The following is a 26,305-nucleotide window of genomic DNA, read 5'->3' as shown; positions in this document are numbered from 1 at the left end:
CAAGCAGACTTCTTTAACTAGCAGAACAGTACCACCCACAGCAAAATAAGAAAGCAAAAAGTTCCTTCCATTCACAACTGCATTTTGCTTTCAGCTTTTCTTTGCACTCCAGCTCATTTTTAATTGTAGTTATCACAAAAAAACATGAATATCTGAGTGTGTTGTTTCATCATATAGAACAAAATGCCAAGAAACAATGATAGATATGTTTGTACAGAAATGACTGAATTTTCATCTTCAAACATGTCACCGAATTATTCTATTTAGAGATAAATGGCAGGGATGCACACAGCCCTTAATCTCCTATAATACAGTAAAATTAGCTGTCCTTTACAATATCTCTCATTGTACATTCACTGTAAAAGTATGAAGATCTGAAGAACAGAACAGAACTGAAATCAAGCAATTCCAAAAGAGTATAGTGTACCTCTCCACAAACACAGTGAAAAGTCAACTTACAAGTAGAAGCAGGAAGATTTAACATTTACCATGTAAAGTTTTCCTTTTCCTACTAGAATTAGAAACATATATTTTCAGCTGCTTTCACTGCCCAGGAAAACACGCTGAGAAATACATTTATTCTCAATACTAACATTAATTCAGAATTTTATACACCAAGGAAGCAGTACTATGGACATAAATCTTACCACTAATCTTGAAACTCTGTATTTAGTCCAAAATCCAGCTATTAAAAGGCATGGTTCACATAAACCAGAAATCCATAAGAATGTTATTTCAGCAGCTATAGAACACTAAAAGCTAAGTACTTGTTAGAAAGACTATGCAAAGAAAAAAAAATAAATTAGAGCAACACACAAAAAACTTACAGTCCAGGGCATATTTAAAAGCATCAGAACAAAAGCATTCAGGACTCAGACACCACATGTTCATGTCCAAGTGGGTTTTTAACAGGCTACACATTTTACTAACAAGAAGATCAATAACAGACCTCAGAACATACAAGGCTTACAAAAACCTGGGTGCTATCAGAAGCGTCTTTCTTTAGAAAGAAGGGAGCATAATTTTCTCTTGGGTCAAAAAACAGTATAATCATAACCATTGATTAAAAATGTGCAGCCTAAAGCATACACATATGAGTGGGGATTCAATAGTTCAATTCAAAAATTCTCTGTAGCACTTGCAACAAGACTCACTAAAACTTCACATCTAATAAAACAAATTCAATGCGTCAGCGTATCGGCAATCAAGAAAAAGCCTGACTTGGAAAAAAAAACAAAGCATACTCCACCAGTTTGCATGACTATATCTGCTCTCTACAGAAACTACAGGAGAAAAACCTGAAGTAGGTGAGATACTTGCAAATGCTGCAGGTAGCAGACAGCATCTAGCCAATCAAGACTAGAACATGAGATTGTTTTATAGCTGTCAATGGAAAGACAATTCCACAAGTTTATAAAAATTTTAGACTTGCTTCACTAAGATAAGCAAAGAAATAATTTTTGAAGAAATGTACAAGTAACATGACCACAAAAACCCCCAAACACTGCAGAACACATTAAATGAAGTGGTGACTAGGGCGTATGTATCGAAGCAGGCAACATATGAAGCAGTGCGAATGAAGTGGTAAAAACATTTAAAAAACCCAAGCAACTCCCACAGTTTCCCCCCACTCCTGATTAAGTCAGCTAAATTACCAGGATACAAAGTAGAGCAGTATACATATGCTGTCCTTGAACAGTGTAACTAGAACTCAGCCACAGAAAACTTCTGTGAACAAAATTTCTGAACAAAAATAGGTTTCACTAGATTACAATATAAAATATTGCAAGGCAATGAAATATGTTATTGAAAGCTTATGAACACACTTGTTTAGAAGTAAAAACATAGAGCCACTCAATTATATGATTTTCAAAAGCATTTAATTTAAGTATGCCAAATTGTATGACAGTCAGCAAGACTATGTCTGAGTTTTGAGTACAAAGCCTGATCCTTACTGCACTAAATTTAAATACACCACATTTGATACACAACACCAACTCATTGTGCCCTCACTTCACTAATCTTGTCAACACACCACCAGCTCTAAGTACAACCAAGATTTAACAGGTTTCTCACACTGTCAACAGATAGCTAAGCCTGTTCCCAGAAGCATGGTGGATAACCACAAAAACACATTCAGGATGGCTTTCCAAACCAAGTCTGCTGCTTCCCTATTGTTATAGGAAAAAAATCAGAAGAAAACATACTTTTTTTTGGCCTGTAATCTGGTATTCTTTCAAGGATGTTTGCAAGACTGACATTAGAAGGTATCACTAGTCCAAAATCAAAGCAAACAGAAATGCATGAGTATATGGTTTTCACCACAGCCTGTCAGACAACTTGGCATCCTAAAAGTAATAGTTTCTAAATGTTTCCTGAAACTGCAAAAGGAAAAATTAAATATAGATTGGTAAATAGGCATTATGAAACATTAACATCCTGCACAGAAAGTCCAATGTGTTAAATAAGTTTCAAAATTATGTAAGCAGCTAGGTAGAGAAAAACTGCTCTAATTGCAAGCTCCTGTTGAATGAGAAGTCAGGACTGACTGTCAAGTGTGAACAAAGAACAGGTTCTAACAGTGTTGAAAAAACTGTTAGGAGTGCTCTCTGCCTCATTCTCTCCAGAAAAACAGCTGAATTAAATTTGCTCTGTTAGTAGCCACATAGACTACCCGTCCAGAAATACGTAAACATTAATTGTGTATTTTCAGAGGTCATACGTGCTCGTGAGTCTACTGCACTGGTGAAGTTCAGGGTCAATGGTCTACCAAAGCCAAATTACTGAAACATTTCATGTATGCTGCTGAACTTATTTTATTGAGACACTAATAAGTTGCAGCATCACAGAACCATTTTATTTAATAACTTAATAATAACTTTAATAACTTTAACACCAATAACCAAAACTTCTAAATAAAAATACTTATTGTGGAACTTCTTCTACATCTATGCACCACCTGCTCCACAACTGCTTCATCATCCTTTTGCTCTCCAGCTGTACTCACACAAAAGTTCTAAATAGCTTGCTCCATTATGCAAAGTGTGTGTAATCTGTTGCTAAAGTAACTGCTCCAGATACCTCCTGTCATCAGTTGCAGACTCCCATGCCTGATAAAACAAGTGCCAGACAAGGAGTCTGCAAGTTTGCAATACACATTTATCCTGATGTAGTGCAAATTTTAGTTTCAACATATTTTTATCTAACACATTTTACCACTATTTACTGTTTAGTTTGTCATCCCCTTAACTTTCCCGAGAAAGAATGAAATAAAAAAAGCCTTAACATTTACCTTCAACGACTTGGAAATAGGTTGTTAGGAAATACATACCTGTTTTGGGATATGACAACTGACATTTGAGAACTTTTATGCTGCAGGTTTTACCTAGAGAAGTCTAAAACACCCTCTAAAAACAACCAAACACCACCCCCCGCTTTGGAATCCCTGTTCACTGACAAATATAACTTCATTCCCTCTCAATATTGCAGAAGTTACCAAAATGTTAAAAGTTACTTACGGTTTTCCCCCAGGAATCCCTGCTAGATTTGGAGGGATTCCAGGTACTCTCATGTGAGGAGGAGGATCAAACCCAACCTGACAACAAAAAGTGAATTAATCTTACATGTGGAATTTCTCATCCATTTCTCAGCAAGTCTCTTTTCTCCACTCCCAAGATACTCTGCATTTAACCAAAAGGTGGCTTTTACCCACAGTATCAGACAACTCCACTGCCCCTCCATCGGGGGGCAAAACCCAGACCTTTTCTCTGAGCATTCTTTTGATAGAAGCACTCATACGAAAGCAGAAAATAATTTATCATGCACTCAGACACTGAGCATTACCCAGCAGTCTGGGTTAGCAGGGAGAGTCCTGTGTTGGCCCTGGAATCAGAGTCCATGTCAGCAACAAGCTATGCCAGTGCTTTTCACTCCTGGGAGAGCTAGCACATTCTCAGGCTGGCACAGTGAGGTGCTGGAAAGTAGCTCTGGGCCCCAGCTAGGATCTCAATGCCTCCACAGCATTCTGTGTGGGCACAGCAGCTGAGAGATCTCTCAGACACATTGTGGGGTGCAAACAAGCTCATCCACAGCTTAAAAAAAACAACATTCCCTTTACATACTGCAATTTCACTGAATTTTTATATCTTGAGTATGTTTATCAAATAATCCAAGCAGAAAAAGTTGACCAAATGTCTTAGTTTTTCTTCTGAACGTTATACTCGAATAAACATTGTTATTACTTTAAAAGGAGGGTGTAAGCTATTTAAAATTTGAACATTTTCACACAAAAGCCCTGTTTACCAGTTTGAAAAAAGTGGTCGTAGAAACAGTAATGAGAAGTTGACAAGCATAAATCCAACTTTGCAAATTTACAAGTAGGTAAGTTTATGGCAGCTTTCTGCATAGACAAAGCTCATGTTTAGAGAGTCAGGACCCTAGGTTATTCTGTGTGACAGCCACTGTAACTACCAGGTTCCATTTACTTACTACACTCACAACTGCAACTATTCTTAACACACCTGATCTCAGAGCTCCAAAATAGGTACTGACCAATTTCTCAGGTTGATTTCCACAAAAAAACCCAAAAAAACAGGTACAGAGACCCAGATAAGAAAAAAACATTTACATGCTTCAAGATTACTTTGTTATGTCTATATGGAATACAAATGTGGTTCAGCAACCAAAAAGCAGATTAAATACTTTGTGTGTACCAAAACTATTTTTTCAATTACAGCAGCACAAAATAATGTTTTGGTCTTTATTCATCAGTTAAAACCCTGATGAAGGTGAAGGACAAAGAAAACATACACTAATACACTGAAATTCTTTGCTTTCAAGGTGCAAATTTGTTTCTTCAGCCACACAGCAAAGTGAAGCATGCAGTGAAGCACGCAGTGAAGCTGTCAAGCCTCTGGCACTGTTATGAGTTGGGAATTCTGCAGTGGTAAATGAAGCATGCGGCTCTTCTCAGTGAACCGCAACTCACAGGACTGAGATTGCATGCAACGTATGGCCTACCATAGGAGATCTTCCATAGGCAACCACGGCAGCTGCCGCAGCAGCAGCACTCATCTGGGGTGACATATTGTGCAGACTGGCATAGGCTGCCCCTGGACTGGTTAACTCTCCATTCATGCCAGCGTGAGGTACCATTCCAAACGGAGCAGGGTATGGTCCTGGTACTGCCAACGGGGTCCGCAAACCTGCAGCTACAGAATCATGAAATTAAGTGGGTTTATTTATGTATTCCTGCATACAGGAAAGAAGCCCCTTTTTTTCCTCTCCTAAAACACCTCGCCTTCCCCCCCTCACACGCTGTCAAGAAACATTGCCATAATTTGTCAGTACCACCAGCTCTTTTCAGTGTAAATAAGATCTACTGAAGTCTGAACTTGCTGATTACTTCTAGCAATCTCTTCTAGCATTACCTATTTCCATTTCTGTAATATTCCCCTGTTTACATTAATCTCTTCTTTGCCAAATTAAGCAGTAAAGCTGACAGACATGGTTTACACAGCTCATGTCTGAAGCAACTGTGTGTACCAGCCTGAATAGCAAAAGTAAACTTCCCCCAGCATTTGTCAAGCTGTGCACTGCAGCAAATATTAGTAGATTCAGACAAAGACCGTAGAAGAGATTGCATGCAGAGTAAGTACCAGAAACTTCTGAGAAGTCTTTTTATATTGCATTCAGTCTCTGGATTATTTGCAAAAAAAGATAAAGACAAAAGTAAACAAAGAAGACTAAGAGACAGAAAGATATTCAAACTCCTGATAATCCAAACATCTGCTTCTCATCAAGCCCTCTCTTGATATCAAGAACAAAGCAATATATTTAGTTAGCAGTCACATGTGTAAAAAAAAGATTAATTCTGGAACCATAAAAAACAATGAGGTAATGCATTTACCAGCTTGGTTAACCAGAGGGTCCATTGTTGGAGGTTTGCCAAGGCCTGGACGGAGTCCTGGAGTTGCACTAGTGCCTGGGGTTGGCACATCACCTCGAGGAGTTGGTGTGCTGGATTTCAGAACAGGCGTGCTGGCTTTTTCATGCTGGTATCATTAAACAAATTAAATGAGTATTATTTTTAATCCAGGCTATATTATACAATTTATCACAACAGCAGCTGGGATGCTGGGCACCTACTACCTAGTCCCTCAGCCAATTTTCACAAATCCACACAATGCTGACAACATTAACTCGTGAGAGAGAAATGTTGACCTTTTTGATTGCTGCCAAAATTAAAATAAGAAACGTAGAAAGTTATTTTCCCTCTTCTACTGACATATAAAAAGGAATGCCTGAGCTAATTTTTTTCTTCAGGAAAATACAGTATGCGTTACCAAACCATTTTAGTTTGAAAACATTAATATCTCAATTATTATTTGACACAGAAAATCCAACTGCAAAAACCAAAATACCACCAAAATATAGTTGAGAGCATAAAAAAACATGACAGAGAGAATCAGATCAAATTATTAGGGATACTACAAGAAAAAGTCTCGAAGGAATAACAGCCTATTTAGAAGAGTTTAAAAAAAAAGTCTGAAGAACTTCTTAGTGATTTTTACATGCCATGGTGGTTTTACATGCCATGTAAAACCATAAGTTATTGCTTCCAAAAAAACCACCAAGCCAATGCTTAAGCAACTCTTGCTCCTTGTAATAAATTTGCAACTCATTTGACAGAAATGTAGGAAATAGAAGAAATCAAAACAAGGCAGAAAATACTGCTGAGGAAGAAAGCTCAATAATACTTTAAAGATCTGGGAAAACAGTAGGCAATTGCAGCCTCAAATGTTTAATGAGGGGTAATTTGTGCCACAAGTAGTTGCAGAAAAGTGGAGAGTCGGATTTTACAAGAAAGAAGACTAGCTGGACCACTGACTGCTACCTACCAGACCCATTTCCTTGGATTTGAGGGAAGTGGAACTTCCTGAAGAAGCTGTAGATGCTGGGCTGCTGGAGGCATCCTTCTTCAGTAGGCGGGCTTTATCGATACCGTTTTCACGGGGTGAATGAGTGGGACTTGCCCTTGGGGAAGAAGGATCCTAGAAACAATGGGAAGGGAAAAACAGCATAGAACTGTGTCATAAACTGGTACACAAACACCACTCAGGAGTCTATGGGAGAAAAAAAAACCACAAAAAACCCCCACCAAACTAGAAGAATTTAAACAGTAAGCGCAAATGACAAGATGTTTTGTTATCTTTGTAGAAAAAAACCTGAAATCCCTTCATCAACCTAGAGAAGTACATGAAGGAATCTGTTTTTATTGTACGCTACATGTAATCATAAATTGTTTTCAAGCACAGAGCTTGCAAAGCATACCTAAGTACAAACTAAAGAAAGTGCAGCAAATGTGGTAAGAGAAGGAAGACCAACAGAAACTGCAGTAACTTGACACAGTTTTTATCATGTATGTTCTCCATGCTCTGCTAGTTGCAATAAACATTTCAAAAATCTCTTACAGGTGATAAAAACCTTGCTTATCTCTACCTTCAGAAGAAGAGGCAGACTCATGCCTTCACAGATTTCACAGAGTATTTTCAGTTGGAAGAGACCCACAAGGATCATTGAGTCCACCTCTTAAGTGGAATGGCTCATACAGGGATCTTTAGATGCCATAATAGCTGCCACATTTTTGCTAAACACCATCTGTAATTGCCTTGCCACTTACATCTATAGAAAAACTGAAATCACCTCTCAGGTGATTATTTTTTCTCTGTTCCAGAGGCACTCTCTGCATTTACTTCAACTTGAAATAGCCAGCCCCATGAGTTACAATGCTATCAGAGCTCTGCAGGTTCTCCACGCTCCTCTGGCTCATAAGAATAGCACCAGGGAGAAATCACACCTCACAAAAGGGCTATAAGTCTACTGACTGATTATTAAGCAGTTTCATTGTAAGCCGACCTTCTGAAAGGATTACTAAAATCACTAGTTGGACACCCATTTTTCTACTTGGCTGACATTGTTTGGGCACCTTGGGCTGCTGAGGGCACTTCTCTCCCTACCAGCTTCTCTCCATTTCACAGACCTGAAGAACCTCACTACCATAATCAGGCATCCTAAATCTGTGTGCTATAGGAAATAAAAGATGAAGAAAAGGGGGCACCCATCCCTTTACCTTGATGCCATTACCAAATCTCAGCCCTGGAGAAAAAAAAAGTGTCTATAATCTTGTAAAAGTGTCTACAATCTTGTAAAATAACTTCATTCTAGAAAAACAGCATTTATTAAAATTATTATTAAAAACAGCAATTTTTAAGGTAATTTTTTAAATAACAACCCTACTATGAAATAGAACATTAGATAATGTCTTCCTTCCTTTTTCATTCAAAGACAGGAGTTTGAAAACCTCAGCCTTCCACATGCAGCTCACCACAACCCTCTACACTACAGGGCAGCTGTGAAGGGTCAGAATGTTAACTGCGGAGAGAGAAGACCTGGACAAAGCAGCAGAAGAAAAAACTGAGAAGGCAACCAGATAAATCTCAGAGGAAGACATAGTACTAATAAAAAGGAGAAGTTGTGAATATTTTAACATATCCACAGAGGATTATTTCTCTTCTAACAACTAAATGTACTTTTCCTTTCACCTTTGGGCAAACGTCAAGACTACAAAAATGAAAAAAGTTACCTCATTGGATACATCTACAACCAAGTTATCGTCACTCTTGTCCCCATCACTGTCCTATTAAAAATAAATAAATATAGTGTTCATTTCAATTAGTACAATAAGAGCCCAGACAGAAAAATTACGCATCTACTCAGAAAACAGAAACAGAAAACAAACAGCCTTTCATTAAGTTATTAGCAGCAGGGACAATAATTAAAAAAGAAACACAACATCTTATTTCTGCTATAATAGTAAAACCCAAGTAAGGTAGAACTAGTTGAAGAATGGGGATCTCATCATCAGTCAGCAAGATGGTCCAAAACCCACCCTTCAATACCACCATAAACAGTGTTATCACTTCCCCTAAAAGAGAAAGGTACTCTGTTCATACACTAAACTTGTGTTAATTTGGAGAAAGTGCTGTTTGTGCATACCTGGAAAAACACCAAAAAACAGATGTCAGGAAAATAGAGCTTTTTGCCATGTTTGATGAATCATCTTTGTTAAAGTGATAGTACCATTTTCTCCCTTTTACAGAAAGGCAAGTTTTGAAATCAAAAGTTCTGGGAAGAAAAAACTTCAGAAATGCCAAGGAATTTCAACATTTCTGCCCAAGAAAAGCAAAATAGTAGGATGTTCCTAAACAGAAATGTTCTGCTGAAGCTTGTCAAACTGCATTTTGACTGTTTCACTTAGACTGATGTTCACCTGAGCTGGTCTACTAATGACTGCTGTCACTGTAGTGCTCCTGGTCCCTTGCTCCAACAGGGGCCAGGATGCCCCAGTAGACACATTCAGATACAGAGGTCTAGTGATTTCCACAGCACCCCAGAGTGTGTCAATCAGAAGGCAAGTCCTGACTCAAAATCAAACAAAGAAATGAAGTGAATGTCAAAACTTTAAATTTTTGTGGGAAGAAGTTTGACATTTCCAATAAAAGTACTTTTAGTTAAAAAGCTTCTACACAAACAAACCAGACATACAAGATTGCTCAACTATCCTCCATCTCTTGCTTTTAAAGTGTTTGAGCTTTCACACATAAAACTAAATACTTTCTCTCACTTCAGGCCACAACGCTTTAAAAAAACAAAACCAAGCCACCCAAAACCAACCAAACAAAAAACCCAAAACCAACCAACCAACCAACCAAAAGAAACACCCACCAAAACTGAACTGAAAAATGCTCCCTAATCAACAGGTAGTTTCAACCCTTCCCTTCTGTTAACAGCTGAATCTCACTCCAAGAAATAACATAATAGGGATATTAGGGATCCAAGAGCACCAATGGTCATTCTATTTGCAACTCAGGAAGCTATCCAATCAACAGGTGATAACAAAAGGCTTGGAAGCTTTAGCTCCATTTTTCTGCCATCTCCTGAGAAGCATGAAGCACCCAGAGTGCTAGAACAGTGGGAGAATGTGGGAGAAGGGGCACTGGTTTGCCAGAAATGCCCCTCTGGAGGAGGACAAAAATAGTTGCAAAGCCATGTTTAAGTAAACCCTAGCAACTCGGTCATCTTAATAAATAGAAACTTCCTGGGACTATCAAAGGCATCTCCAGTAACTTCTACCAATATCAGAAGTCTCCTCACTAATAAATTCATGCAGTGAAACTATATTGGTACTAATATGAAAATTAGTCAACAGTTAAAAAGGGGAAAAGAATTCACTTTTTATTATTATTCCACAGCTACAGGTCCTACAACTCATTTATGTGCCTTTTGACAAAAGCAGTATTTCCTTGTTGCTACAAGGGATTAATCTAAAATGAGCTCAAAATCAGCAGATCTGTATTTGCTTAATTGGTGGGTCTTCCAAAAACACTTATCTTCAAGATTAGAATAAATCTGGAACTTTCTAATATCCTTGGATATTTTTTAACTTGATGCTGCCTTTAGCTGTAAACTCCACGTCAAACAAACAGAGGGCAAAACATTTAAAATGTGGATTAAAAACTGCTTCTACTGTGCAATAGCATCCTTTACATTTCCTTACGATAGAAACACAAGAAAAACAAGTAAGTTAAGCTTTTCCTTCCTTTTTTTTATATCAAGCATACCTTAAGAATGCTTAATCTCCAAATATTAAAAATGAAAAATGCCAATAGAGTATCAAACCCTTAAAGTTGAGGGAGTAAGATGGGGAAGTTTGCCAAACCCTTCTGTAATCAAAACATTATTATTAGAAAGTGGTGGAAATACAACTTGTAAAGCCATTAACAGCACTAAAATATCTAATAGCTGCTCAAAGACATTATCCAAGTGGAGAGAAATTAAAATTACCCTACCAAATACTGAGAAAATAAAATGGCACCTAATTTTGTCTTGGGTTTCAGTAACCAAGAACTAATTAGTGATCCAAATCACATAAACCAGATAATTTGCCACATTATTGCTGTATTAAAGTGCAGTATGTTCTAATAGATTTGAATTTTGCTTTTCAGTACTCTCTCACACCAGTCCTAGTTTCTTAGGCCGGTTTAAGTACCATCCTGTGTTTTGGCTGAGAATTTAGACTTGAAGTCAAAAGCCTATGTGAGCCTTCTGATGCTCACTCACATTGTTGCACTGAAGTGTCTCTTTAAAACCAAGCAACAAGCGAGCTAGTTAAAAATGCCGAACACAAAACTCTGAACTTTCAACATTTCAATTTACTTTCTGCTGGAATTGCCTTATCAGCCAGAAGTAAAATTCAGTAAGTTGGTACAGCTTGACAGCATATGCAATTTGTAATGGTAATTATAAGTCAGCATGGTAATAACTACTTATCATTGCAATTTACCAACTCCTTTCAATAACAAAATTCTCCATCCATTTCTAACAAACCTGCAGTTTCTAGAGGAGTCCAGAAAGAATGTCAAACTCTGAAAAATGCCCCAGAGCACAGTGAATCCCAAACAGCTACTCCTATTGAGGACTATTACTTCACAATATATAAACTACTGAATCACAACTCTTCCTAAGATTTGAATCTGTGCCTCTCTGGCACATATATTCATGTACTACTTTATCTATAGGAATGTTGCCTTGGTCTTCACAGCTCTTTTACTCCTCATACAAGCACAGTATGTGCAAATAAATTAATCATTTCCTAGACACAGATTTGCTTACATAGTGGCTGGAATCCTTATCATCCACCTTTCTCTTTTTGATGTCATTGGCATATTCAGGGCCATTCCTGCGTTTATCTGTGCTTCGTAGACTGTCGGGGACCAACAGAGAATTACTCTGTAAAGACAAAAACCAAGGTCAATCAAAGATTCCTTTTAGGATTCCTCCATATATTCCTAAAAACTCAAATTCATATGATAGATGTTTTAGAAACGTGATACGTACTTAAATCTTTTAATTCAATTTCATTCAAAACAAAGTCCTCCAGGCAAACTTATACAACTCCACACCTTCTAAGAAGCTTGGCTTTTCATTGTTCAACTTATCAAAAGTTTAGTTCACTTGTCAGTCACCATGTATTTAACTAATTAATTCAACTGAATTTATTGTTTAGGAGAAGAAGAAGGCTTGCAGTTTATTCATGAGCAAGTAACAACAATTTAATTTTTTTTTTAATGTTCAGATTACATATAATAAAAGGGATTTACTACACAATCCGATTGATCAGTCACTTTTAGAGCATCATAAATAGATGTGGCTTTGGTACCTACACCTGCAGGTATGGACAGATAAACAACAGCTTGCCTTTAATGCCTAAAATAACAAGTATGTGCTGAATACGGTTATGCAGTAATCAATTGTTAGCTGGAGTTAACTCCAATTTGATTCCTTCAACAAATGGATTGCAAACAAAGATCAAATATATTACTTCCAGCATAACATTCACTACTAGTGTGAAATTAAGGCTAAAGTGTTGCTTAATCAGACTTGATCTGAAAAACCCAGGCCAACACAGGCACACAAAAGACAAAAGCAAAGACTAATCTTTTCCTCAAACTACATGGACTGCTTTCATTCATGCTAAGTTATGCTAAGTACAAACTGTTGACCCAAAGAGCATTTTAGACATTTTTCAGTCACATGACAATTTGATATGCCTGTGATTCCCGATTCCCATCTCCATCTCAGTTCCAGCTAAAGCATTAAAATGTGTTACAATGAGTTCTTTTAAGTGCAGGATTAGCATATGCAAGAGGGCAATTTGTTCACTGATGTGTTAATGCTGCGAACAATACTGAATGGGTTGAGAAAAAAATCTCCTTTCACAAAGACCTGGTAAGCCTAGATCCTAAAAGCTAAGTACATGCTTAGATAAATAAATATAGGCTCACATAAATATATAAGTAAACAGGCGTTTACATCCAGACACATCTCTCTCAAGAGAGAAGTCTAATACCAACATGAACTTCGGTGTAAGCCCTCAAAGGACATATTTAGATCTACCCAAGAGACAGATACTTACTTTAATATATCATAAATTTATACATATAGCCAGTGAACTGTGCACTGAATAGCTTCCCCTTCAAAACCTGAAGACATGAAGATAGTTTTGCTCAGACACAAATGTTTAGCCCCAAGGAGAAGGACAAGGAAACAGGGTATATAAGGCAATCTGAATCCTCTTTTTCCTAACTCAGAAGCTGCACTTTAAAGCCAACTCTAAGCTCTTTTATTCATGACTATTCAAGCTAAACAAATGCCAAAGGGCTTACATAAAGCATATAGGAGGGTCTATTGAAATTCAGTATAAAGAAGCTCAAAATAATGTCTTTACCGAAATGTTTTGTGGCTAAAAGGTGGGCTTGTTGGATCATTGAACTAATTGCCTTGACAAATACATTCGGAATTTAACCCCTTATCTCCTCCCAGATGCACACAAACTCAGGGGTTCACTAGTCTGAAAACCATTAAAACTAATTTTCAACATTTTAATGTTAAATCCATCATGCTTGTGGCAGTAGAAGCATCTCAAGAAGCAGCAGAAACACCTTAAGAAGTAAGATGTCAGTTAAAACTTGACCAGAAGGTATCTTCCTCTTAAGGAAGAAAGTCTTTTGGTTAAGAGATACTTTCCTTAATAACAATAACTAAAAATTTCTATTTTTCTACTGAAGAATTGAGATTAAAATAATTAAAGCAAATGCAGTAAAGAGAAAAAAGTCAGCTCCTCACTTTAGTTTAAAAAAAAATGTATGAATAGCAGAAAGGCGGCAAAGAGGCAACACTTGGAAAAAATTTAGCAAGCTTGCTATTTGGAGTTACAGCTTGCAAAATGTGACAACCTATAGGCATAACTACTATAGCTGATTTTTTTTTTCTTTTTAAATCTACTCTACCTAAACAATGCTGACAATATTTTATACTGTTTGTCTTGTCGAATTTCAAAACTGTGAAATATAACATAGGAAATGCCAGTTCCCACTGGGTCCTAAACACCAAACAAAGATTATTAGATTTGTTTTTTCTCCAAAAGACTGGTTTCTCACACTAACATATAATTACATTACAAGCTTATTCTGCAAAACATATCCTCTATGGTCATACTCACACCACTTATCTATAACTTACCACATTAATTTAAACCACTGTTCTCTGTGATCAGAGCATCCATGCTAGGAAGCTGTTGTAGAGCAGCTCATTTCCCAGCAGCTACATCAGAAATTGCAAATAAGATTCTGCTCTTTTTATGGCAAAATCTATGAGTAAACTCAAAAATTAAAAAGTTTCTGCTTTGTTTCCCATAGAAGTTCAAGAAAGTTCTAACAACTTTGACTAAAACCAGGTAAAGAAAAAACAGCTTGCTACTGTAAAGTACTACCATAATTCAAACTACCAAATAGGTAAGATTTCATTCAACAATGTGAAAATATGAATATTTTCCAATAGTGCAAATAGTAAATCGAGAACACTGAAGAAAAAATTAAATAAATGAAAATACAAGAACTGGTAAAGAGATGATCATAGGTGCCTTGGGCTATTAATATCTCTTACCTTTGTAATGATAAGTTTCAGAGAACAGTGAGAACATACTAAAAGCCACCTTTCCTCATTTTATCTCTGGTAGAGTTTATACTTGCTGTATGCCCACTGTCAAACAGGGCCAGCCAGAAGGCAGCAGCAACAGCCTCACAACATTAGAGTTTCCTTATTTTCTCTTTTGAAGAGAGATCTGTTTAGTTCTCCTAACTAGGTCTACTAACAACTGACTTATTTTCAAAAACGGGACAAGAATTCTTAATTTGGTTGTAATTTTTTTAAAATAACTTTACAGAAAATTTTAGCTGGGATAGCTCTTCAATAATGATTCAGAAAAAAGGGCAATAATGTGTATATATATATATATATATATATATATATATATATATATATATATATATATATATATATATATATACGCATGCAGTTTATATCCTAAAGAGAAACTGCATAGCATCAAATTTTATTTTGTCTTAATTTCAACAGATTAGATACATGACTGAGGATACTCCTTTCATACTTAAGAGTTCAGTTCATTAAGGATTACCAATGCAACATTTACAAATCATGAAGCTCAGGTCAGAGGAAGTGGTCAAAATCAGTTCCATGTGTTTTCCTATCAGAATTACCAGACTGTATAAATCTGTATAAATGCTGTACAACAGGTAACTTGTGATCTGGAAGCAACTCTGCTGCCAGCAAAAGTTTAATACTGAAACCACCAGAAGGCAAATGCGAAACAAAAACCTGGTCCTGATGCACAGTAAGAATGTAGGCTCCCTACTAGGAATATAATGCACTTTATTCAAATGCACCTCTTTGACTGCCACACTGCTCCCCACAGGAATCACTTCCCAACCTCAACTGGGCCAGAGGGGCAGGCTGAGAGCACCTCATTTATCCCATTAATACAGCACAGACAATTCATACAGAACAGCACATGCAGAACTGACAACTGACTTTATGCTGATCATTACATCAATTAAATAACAGTATTTACATTACATCTGTGCAGATGGTTCAACTGCACCTGGTCCCAATTAAGATGTTCTCTAGTGCTGGGCTCCTTAGTCCTCGCTCCCTTTTCCCCAAAGATGTGTGATGGCTTGCTCTGTGCTTGGCCATTCCCTGACTCGCTGTACATCCCTCAGCCATCTCAGCCAGTTACCACAGCTAACAACTTGGGCTTGCCTGCTGTGCTCATTAGAGCCTCTGTGGTTATTTTATTTAACCATGCACGGGACCGCTGCCCTGCCACTGCACCACACAGCAGTGCTATCTACAGATATGCACACATGGACAGGAACAGGTACAATTCCTTGCTGAGTAGGCAAAACAGGATCAAGTCTAGCAACTACACCCAAAACACCAGTTGCTCCTTGTTAGGACTCACTGACAGGAATAGAGTAGATGCTGGAAGATGGACTTTAATATCCCCCAGACAGGCAAAAGAAGATTGCACTCAAAGCTATTCTGTTCCAGAATTACCAACTTCAACTTGTTCGATATGCTTACTGGAAACATGCATGTCGAAAACGCAAAAGCTGACTTAGGAAGTCAGTAAGTTTTGTGTAAATTACTCCTGATGGAAAGCTACTTGACCTCCCTTTTTTTTTCAAGTACCACTTTAATTTATATTGAGTTCACAATCAGAAGACATTAACAAAGAATAAGTTGATTTCAGTATTTTCGAGCTATTGTTTGTCAAAATCAAGGTATCCATAAAAACTTTTACCAGACCATCTCAAACCCATTGCCCTTTGTCATCAACCTTATCCTGCCTTCTATCAGCTACAAACTAAACTGCAACTGCTCTAGCAACCCAGAGCTCTTATATATCAGCAATCACTGGAGCCATTCTTTCTTCAAAAAGTCCAAGAAACATACTTGTGGTATGCTGATCAGTACCATAGACTTCCATATAACAACTTTTATTAATTTCTTTCCCCCATTGAAAGAATTAAAACACAAAACAAAACCAGCTTGCACATAATATCTTCAATGAAGTAGCACTCAGTTGTTCATGCCCAACTTCTCCAAGACTGGGAGACAAAGAATAGGATACAGAGCTCAGGGCATAGAATATTTTTCAACTGTAGGAAAAGAGCATTTGCTTTACAAAACAATAGCAATATTTACACTTAACAATGAATGCAAAAAAATATCTGGGAAAATTTATGAATACTTCCTAGGCCTTAGAAAATAAGCTCAGTATTTTTCATGAGGACAAAAGAAAAATACCAACTAATGTAAATCCTAAACACACAATGAAGTAAGATTTCACTGTCTGAAAATTACTACTGTTACAACAGAATGCATCAAAACATTTGCATTTCTGTGCTGTCCAAAGAGGATACTAGACTAGTGGGAAGACAAGTGATAAATGAAAATGTACAACGAGTTTGAAAACTGCTGCAAGCACATTTCCTAAAGAAAAAAATGTGGATATCAAAGTTCTTTTATATTGGTATCTCCCAAAGCTTTCAGATTCAGTTGCAAAACTTGCTTCCTTTGTCTGGCTTCACTACCTGCAGCCAGAATTTGCCACATTAGAAGGGACGCCTGCATTTGCACAATAACACGACTCAGTTTGGGACAGTTAAGAGATAAATCAGTCAAAACCCACCAGCCATTACCCACCTAGGCATGTAATTTAAACCTGACAACACAGTTTTAGCATTCATGTAGGAAGTATACTATTATTACTAACTTATATGTTACTCATTAGACAAATGAGTGAGATTTACCAAAAAACTTTTCTTCATTTTACTTTCTGGAACTTGAGCTAATATATACAAGAAAAACGTCATACTAATTTAGATATAACAAAAGTAGTTAAACTGGCCAAAATAAAAAATAATGAAACCATGTCTGTATAATACAAGAATGTCACTCATTTTGGTGTATTTTTACATATACAATACATAAAAGCTCATTACTGCTTATCTAAGGAGACTTTAAAAAAATAAATCCACATCTAATTTAAAAATTAATATGCTCCAATCTGTCACAGTGCACTTTAACCCAAAGTTATGTCACAAAAACCTCAATTTAAAACCCCATAGACAGGCGCTAAATTTTAACTTTTTGAGCTGACATTTCCAGCTTTTAGCTTTTACTGATAGGGCTTGAAGGTCATGCTAGACATATTTGATGGAAATCATACTGTAGAACTGCACAGTAACAGCAAACATCATGGTGGATATAGGTAACTTACAAACTGCCTGGGGTTTGGTGGCTTGGATGACGAAAGCATCCCTGTCAGGATTTTTAGCAGCACCATTACTTTTAAAATGCTGTTCTGAAAATCAAATTGATTTTATCTTGATGACCCAAATGTTATAAAGGGATTTCAACCACACAAAACAACCAAACAAACCTGTTGCTATCCCTTGTGTACTTGGGACCCATATTCTATTATCCTTAAAACTGTATTTTGCATTAAAAGAAAATTCCATTAAAAATGTAAGAGAATTAGAGAAGCTTGAAGAGCCCATAATTCCCAGCTGATCATTTTAGTCATAGAGTTGAACTTAGAAGTTGAACATAGAGCCACCACTAGCTGGGGATTCCTGCAGTCAACTAAGAGCACTCAAAGAAGTATGTCCCACACTGAGCAAAAAGCCCTGAATAAGTCAGAGACTTAATAAAAAACCCAACTTAAAATTATTTCTGCAGACACACTGCCATTAATAACATTAAGCAAGCTGAAATGAATGCTTCTTGCTTAGCAATCTAAAACTAAAAGACTGCTGCAAAAGATATGCAGATAGTTTCCAGTAAATAATTGTCAAGCAATTCTTTACTGGAAATAATTTTTATATATATTAAATAAGCAGCAATAAAAGTCAGAAATTTAGCACTGTACAACTATCTGTCAAATCTTCCTAGTTCTTGTCTTTTGTAATTGAGAAAAGGAACAAAATTGTAATTGAGAAAAGAGCTCAAATTCACCTCTGATGTAAACAAACAGAATGAACTTTGTTACTTGAATTAAGTTGCACATGACCATCTTTAACAGATTAATACAGCAATACCACTTAAAACAGCACGAAAAGCAGCAAATAGTTCTTTAGAGGGATTTTCAGAGAAGGCCAAATCTATTGCACCTTCTGTCTACAGGGAAAAAAGTATCACTGTAGGAGTTACACCTGAAGCATAAATTAAGCAGCAGTGACATTAGCATGGCTTCAACATATGCAGTTAATAAAACCTTCTAGGGCCAAACACCATCATGACACATTTAAAATTCTCACAATTAAATTTCTCACCTGTTCTCCAACTCTGATTCCTGAAAATCCTAGAGATTGAAAATCTCAACTCTGGACTAAAAATGCTGTATTTGCAACATCCTTTTTGATTTGCAGCTTTGTGCCCCCTTTCTGCCTTCAACAAGCAAACTAAAGTTCAAGTTTACCTAAAAGCATTCTGCTCAGAAACAAGACTCCTTCATACAGTCCATCAAACAGATGATCAGGGGTCCCACATAAACCAAGACACATCTTAACAGAAAACACACACACCTTGTATCATGAAAATAACTAAAAGGAAGACAAAACACACAAACAGCACATCATCCGATTATCACATTATTGGAAATGGAAACATTAGCAGCAATGTTGGTACTTACTGTGCCTGGCTCTCTGTCTGCTCCCGCAGTAACCAAGAAATGGACAGACATGCCCGTTCAGACACAGAGGCAAGAACAGAAATAAAAAAGGGGGGAAAAAAAATTAGAACACAAGCCACAAACAGTTTTAAAATGGCTTTTATTTATATAAGTCATTGCACATTCCTAATACAGTGATTTCCTGAAAATTACAGTATTTTGTAAACATGATTTACAGTTTAACCATACACAAAGCCTAGTTTTATTTCATGACAGAATAAATTATTTTCTTTTCAAAAATTAGTCAAGTGCAATTTTGCCCAATATTTAACTGAGTACTAGAATTTAAGCTTATGAAACTAAAGTAACAGATACAATTATCTAAACCCTTTGCTTGAACACATTCACTTCAAAATTTAACTTCTTGTTCCCCCTACTTTCCCACCCACCCATTTAACAACATTACTTTGTTTGAAAAAAATCACCATTATGCAGTTTAACAATCTTCCACAATATGGTGCAGGCCACTACTATTACAACTAAGCATTTACCAGGATGTCAAAAGGCCCTGCAAAGTATAGAGCAGGTGACACCTAGTGATCCCCTTTAAAATACTGAAAAATTCCAAGTTGAATTTTTCTTCAGTGGTTTATATGCAGACATTTTAAAGTTTGCCAACAGTTTTTTTTTTTTTTTTTGTTCTATATAACTTGAATTCTTTAGAGATGCATATAATTTGCAGCAATGCGCAAATTTGACAATGTCCTAATCAGGCCTGCCATGCCTCTCACCTCTGTGGTGGTCTGCATCGTGATGCTTCTTGTCATCTTTTATTGCCAAGTGAGACTGCCCACCCAAAGCACTGGAGAGGGCAAGAAGGCCAGCACTGCTTCCAAGTGGAGGGATTCCTGGAGGCTGAAGTCCTGATGGATGCGGTGTTAGAGGCACTGGAGGTCCGTGGCCATGGGAGAGATGCTGAGCCTGCAACTGCTGCTGCTGTTCCCAGTGGTATCATCATCCCCAGAAGAACAACATACAGCAGACAGTTTGGGAAGGATAAGGCAGAAGTTTGGTTAATTATTGAGACTCTAGAGTGAATTTTGACATTTATTTGTTTCCTCTTAATCTAGCCCCTCCCCTTTAACCCACCACACTATATAAGTGCATTGTATCATGCTGTCTGAGGACAACTCTGCTCACATCCCAGAAAAACTTATTTTGCAGCCTGACGCATAAGTTCAGCAATTATAGGTTGTTTTGGGCAGCTACTGCCTGCCACAGCATATCTGACAACACAGAACAGCAGCAGAAGAATCAAACACCTTTCCCTTTCCAGAGAAAGCTGTATCACTGCTCTGAAAAAAAAAAAGTTCCAGCAGCAAGATTGGTTTAAACTCACATCCCTCTCTTTCCCCAGTTTGGAAGCAGCAAGTACCTTTCTATTCTAAATATTAAAGAATGTAAAAGATACAATGAACACCATATTTAGTAAAGTTTTATTTGTATTTTATTCTAGCCAAGGTTTTTAAGGGAAAGAGGGGAAATTATTCATGACAATGTTCTGTTGAGGAGCCAGCTTTGAGCTGAAAATCCAGGTATTTTAGAGAGCATGGAATTCTCAACAAGAAGCATGGTATTAATGAATACATCCACCTCTTTTAAAAGGAGTTTGCAAGATCAAAATCATAATGAGTGGACACACAACCCTGTAACCAATCTGCTAAAATAATCTGTAATTTTAGAAACAGAGTTTTTACGTTAGAATGTCTTCCCCATAGCTTAAGTATTTTCTAGTTAAAGCTTCCATGGTTTTATTAATGTTTACCAAGTTCAGCTATCCATTTAATTTGCCTAAAATGCTTAGCACAGGTTTTTTTTTTTGTTTGTTTTTTTTTTTTTTTTTTTTTTTTTTTTTGTTGTTGTTTTTTTTTTTAGAAAATGAAGCTTCAAAAACACCTTTAGCTTAGTCATAGCTCCCATAATCTGCTCCAGGTTAACAGGTATTCTGCCTCTCTCTCCTGCTTCCTTGTGTCTGGACATGTGAATAGGAGACAGAACAATGCTCTCCACCTTGGTCACTCTCCCTCTCTGCTCAAGGCAGACACCAGCAAAAAGCTGGAGTGCCATCCAATTCACGGGATCAAAAAGGAGACAAATAAATGTATGTCTGAACAGGATGAACTCAAGTCTGACCAGGTGAATGCTAGTGGTCCTGCAGCAGCATGTAAAATTTTTACATGTACTGCTGGTAGCTACTGAAATCATTCCTGGACTGCAGTTTACAATATCTCACGCATCACACCAAAAAAACCTCAACTCAAAATAATGCAGCAATATTTAATCTGTTTCTTTACATGTGAAGTCTTTTCAAGACAACCAGTCAACAATACCTGTATAACATCTACCGGTATATGAATGAATTTATTTATCACTATTTATATATATTACTACTGAACTCCTACACTTTTACTTCTCATAACCCCATCTCAAGATATGCCTTGAGCTGTTTATAAAATTATGCAGACACAGGGGCTGACATTCAAGAACTCTATACTGCACTTGCTAATTTTTCACTTTTCTGCTGTCCTAACTGTCATGCATTTACTTATTTTAAATTACAAGACAATCTTTGTCTTGTAATCTCTAAATTACAATAAAGATTGTAATCTCTAAATTTCAATCTTTAAATTTACCACAATCCATTTAGTCAATTCTGTAAAGCCACATATTTATCAAATCTTTCTCACACACATATCAGGAATTTATTTTTGAATGCTGTATAAAAAGCCATGCTAGTATACACTTCAAAACATACATCTGATCATCACCCTTTTCAGTTTGTTTGGAAAACAAGGTAAAAGAGAACTTATTATTCTTCTTCTAATTTAATGAGTTTACAAAAGGCAACATTTTGAAGGAAGCATTAGGAATCATTTTGATTTTAAAGTAGTTAACACAGTAGACCACTTTCTACAATATCAACCAGTTTTTGCTAGTAAAGCTTCACTTAAATGAAGAACTATCAGTAAGGAGCACTATAAGGTCTGACAGGTCTGCAGAGGTTTGGTTTGGGGGTTTTGCCTGTTTTTTGAATCCAGCCTCTAAAGAGCAATATGACATCCCTCTCCACACTGACTTTAATAAGACTTCAGTAGTTTCCAGCACATTTCCTCAAAACGGGTGATAACCTGATATTTTGGCTGTCTCTCTCAGAGATGGTAACTTAGTCACCTCCTTCCTCACGGACCACTTCAGCCAGGTCAGTCATCTGCACTCTAGCTCTGAGGCAACTTCAATGAGCAGTACTGTGCAGCATTGTGGGCATCAGTCTTACTTGTTTCCAGCTGCACTATCACCCCACATTACCAAGTTTTATGTGCAACTGCCTAAAAATAAAAACTGATTTATTCCTTCCTAACTCGTTTCATGGCAAAAAGGCTCCTCCCTTCTCCAGCAATAAGCCCAAACTAACTTCTTTTGCAGAGTGACCATGGGAAGGTTGAAACCTGGAACAGGAGTTAAATTGTTTCCATTTTTGCCCCTACTATTTGGGAAGTGTAGGAGGATAACCCTTATTCACCTCTATCCTGCTTGGTTTAATCAGCAAACAAGTTAACACACTTGATTTCAAGAAGCACAAGTTAACATTTTAAGAAATGTCAGGGGCACCTTACCTACCATTTCTCTGGCTCTGGTTTGTAGCCTACATACCACACATTATGAAAGTCTGAGAAATGAGGAACAGATAAATGCTCTGTAAGAGGTTGTGAAGGTGAGAGTGGAAGGGTTGGGTCCTGTGCTCTCTGGTGGTGCTGCACACAGACAGTGGGGAGCAATGGGCAAGGTGTGGTGTGAGAGCCGCAAGTGCATTGCAAAGCTGCCCTGCACATTTTTGTAGCTTTCCAAATGTTTAGTTACAGGCATGGTACACAAAGATCTGTAAATATGGCACTACATGAAACTGACTTATTACTGAAATCCTGATCATGGTCTTTCAAGCCACCAATGTTACATCATGATTTCATGTTTATTATCTGATGTTCATCGCTGTTCAGGGCTTCAATGCACTGATTTATTGCTTATGTGTTATTTATTCATAACAGGTTTGAAGTTCTCCCTAAGAGATGAAGGATCATTCATAAAGATGATCCTTTCCAGGAATTCATATTATTTTTATTTAAAAAAACCTTAATTTTTAAAACTACATTGTATTATCTTTGTAGAAGGGATAAAAGGAATATGTGCGGCACACAAAGGAAAAAAATAAAGAATAGGGAGAGGGATAACAGCAATGTTCACCAGATGCATTTAACAACTAAACATTTGCCATAGTAGATCCTACAAATAATTATGTTATGCATATAATCACTTTCCCATCACTTCAAAGACACTAATGCCTGCTCTGTAACCTTTTAAGAGCTTAGCAGCAGTGAGATATAAAACGGAGTAGGCTGGCAGCAGTATCATGGTCTACTAGGCATGTTCATTAGCAGTTAATTAAAAACTAGACATCTGCCATAAGAAATGTGCTCAAAAAAGGATGAGTAACAGGTCTGTCTTAGTACCAATTATTATCATTACTTGCAGAGCAAAGGCTGTGTCCACTTTCAGAGGAAAGTGGGAAGGTAGAGAAGAGTGCAATGATGCATACTTAAGTGACTGCACTTAAGATAATTAGCCACAGCAGTGATTTTAAAAATATCTGTAGTTCACCCACCATTTTGTTACAAACCTAGAAGTTCTTCATATTTGCAAAGGGAGAAAAGGAATTACAAACTCACGTTACTGTACTGTTTAGATGTAGGTTCTATTGCCTCAGTTTTTTATTTCCCAGTGTCTCCATAACTAAACCGTAAAGATCGAAACTCGGCATATAAAAAACAGCATTACTGTGCCTGAGCAAGCACCTCCTAACAATTTTAAAGGTAGTACAGCTTTTTATCTCCCACATTTTAGGCGAAGTCCAGCTATGAAGAGATCTTTAATCAAGACTTAAAATGTGGAATTAGATTTTCAATCTCCGACAAAGACTTCCAAAGACAGAGTTAGTATGTCTTTGTGAAACAGAGCTCCTATAATTAAACAGAGATAGGTCTCCTATAGGCTCCTTGCTCATAAAGACAGAGAACAAGCTCTTACAATCCTACTCCTCACCTTAAAGCAGCTCTGGTGAGGTCTCAAACACCTGATTTTACTTTGACACCTTTTTCACTTAAATATAAGGTTTTTAATCCTTATCATTAAGTACTTAGAGCATTCTTCTGTTCTTAAACAGATGTATGATGTACTCTTCTGTATCTCTTGAAAAGCACTGAATTAAAAATTCAGATGTTACTGCAAATGAACGGTGGAAAAAAGGTTATGCTTTGTCCCAGACTACAAGAGCTGTCTTCTCTTGGGCTTTTTCTAAATAAACATTTGAAAAACAAACACAGAAAAACGTTTCCAAAATCTTATCAGCACTAGCATCAGCAATACTATCAACAGTTGCCTCCAAGTTCCATAGAGGTGTTCTGAAAAAGTATCTGGAAAACATTACTGTGTTCAGTTTCATTATCACATTCACTTCCTTTCCAAAGGAACATCTTCCAGTCTTTCATTCGCTTCCTTGAATTTCTTAAGGAAATGAGTGCCTGCATCAAATATCTGCAACCATTAAACACAAGAGGGACACTGTCTGAGCACATACAGGTAGTTGATCAAGGAATAACCTTTTCCATCACTGTTTAGAAATATTCTTAAAACCAATATTTCAAATATAACCTTTCAAAAAAGGAAGTAACTCAAGACTATGCTCCTTTCACATCCCATTTTTCCCTCATCCTAAAAAAAGCCAAAAGCTGTGTATGTACAATCCACTGTATGAACAGTCAAATTTGGCAGGAGGAAACTCAACAGACACTCTAAGCTGTTAATTAATACTTACATTTAAATTTCTGTAAGTACTTTCTAAAGAGTATTTCAGCTATAGGGAAGAACATATTTCAGGACAACAAACAAGCACTTGGAAGAATATATTCACATTCTTCTACAAAAGTGGACATGGGAAGAGTAAAAGACACCACCTACTTAAGGCTTCTGCCATGTCTTTGATACGGCCCCTCACAAAATTCTTGCCACTCAAAGAAATATTGCATTGAGGGATGGATTATTACATGGATGAGGAACTGCATCTGAAGAGTCAATGAAACTTAACCCAAAGAGTCAATGGCTTCACACCTCTGTGGAAAACAGGAATGAGCTGAGTCCCTCAGGACCCCAAAATGTGACCAACACTACTCAATACCTTCATCAATGACACAGGAAATGGGACTGAAAAAACTGTGCCTTCTGCAAGTTTGCAGATGACACCAAGCCATGCAGTGCAATTGATTCACTTAAGGGAAGGGGTGACATCAAGATGGACTTTGACAGGTCCAAGAAGTGGGACCATCTTATATGGTTCTCAAGAGGTTCCACAAGGCCAAATGCAATGTCTGGCACTGACCTGTGACAATTTCTAGACGGGGGGGATGAAGGGCTTGGGAATGGCCCTGCTGAAAAGGACTGGGGGGGGTTGGAAGACAAATCATTGGATTACTGCATCTACAGCCCAGAAACCAAACTGTATCCTGGGCTGCATCAAAAGGATTTGGCCAGCAGGTCAAAGGAAGTGGTTCTGTTCCTTTTCTTCCCTCTACATCATGAGATGCTTACTGGAGTACCATGCCCTGCTCTGGGGTCAATAGTGCAAGAAAAACATTAACGGGCTACAGCAGGTTCAAAGAAGGCCCACAAAAATGATCCGAGGGAGCTGGAACGCTTTCCTAAGGAAAATCACAAAGTTGGGCTTGTTCAGCCTGAAGGCTCCAGGAACACCTTACTGAGATCTTTAGATACAAAGTGTGTCTATAAGAAAATGGAAAGAGACTTTTTTCCAGAGCCTGTAGCTACAGAACAAGAGGCTGTGGCTTTACACTGAAAGGTGGTAAGCTTACATTGGACACAATGACAAAACTTTTATGTGGTGGGTGGTGAGCCACTGGATGCCCCATCCCTGGAAGTGCTCATAGTCAAGTTTGGATGGTATTTTGAGCAACCTGTCTTGTGAAAGGTGTTCCTGTCCCCATGGCAAAGGGTTTTGGTTTGATCTTTGAACGTTTCTTC

The 26,305-nt window shown here is 37.3% G+C and overlaps 1 protein-coding gene across 2 annotated transcripts in view; it reads right to left on the bottom strand.

The window, feature by feature from the left end:
* Positions 1–26,305, bottom strand: part of LOC132086272 (transducin-like enhancer protein 1) — a 77,780-nt gene that overhangs the window by 15,825 nt on the left and 35,650 nt on the right. For both annotated transcript variants that reach the window (XM_059491815.1, XM_059491814.1), the window contains exons 7-14: positions 19,951–20,155; positions 19,181–19,197; positions 11,734–11,850; positions 8,645–8,698; positions 6,900–7,052; positions 5,909–6,053; positions 5,020–5,210; positions 3,519–3,595 (exon numbers count right to left, since the gene is read on the bottom strand). In XM_059491815.1, the coding sequence (XP_059347798.1) occupies positions 3,519–3,595; positions 5,020–5,210; positions 5,909–6,053; positions 6,900–7,052; positions 8,645–8,698; positions 11,734–11,850; positions 19,181–19,197; positions 19,951–20,155 (959 nt within the window). The remainder of the gene's footprint in view (positions 1–3,518; positions 3,596–5,019; positions 5,211–5,908; positions 6,054–6,899; positions 7,053–8,644; positions 8,699–11,733; positions 11,851–19,180; positions 19,198–19,950; positions 20,156–26,305) is intronic.

This window comes from Ammospiza nelsoni, chromosome Z (assembly GCF_027579445.1).
Source record: "Ammospiza nelsoni isolate bAmmNel1 chromosome Z, bAmmNel1.pri, whole genome shotgun sequence".
In the NCBI taxonomy this organism is placed as follows: Eukaryota; Metazoa; Chordata; class Aves; order Passeriformes; family Passerellidae; genus Ammospiza; species Ammospiza nelsoni.
The sequence above is the reverse complement of the archived record's forward strand: the minus strand, read 5'-3'. Positions and strand labels throughout refer to the sequence as shown.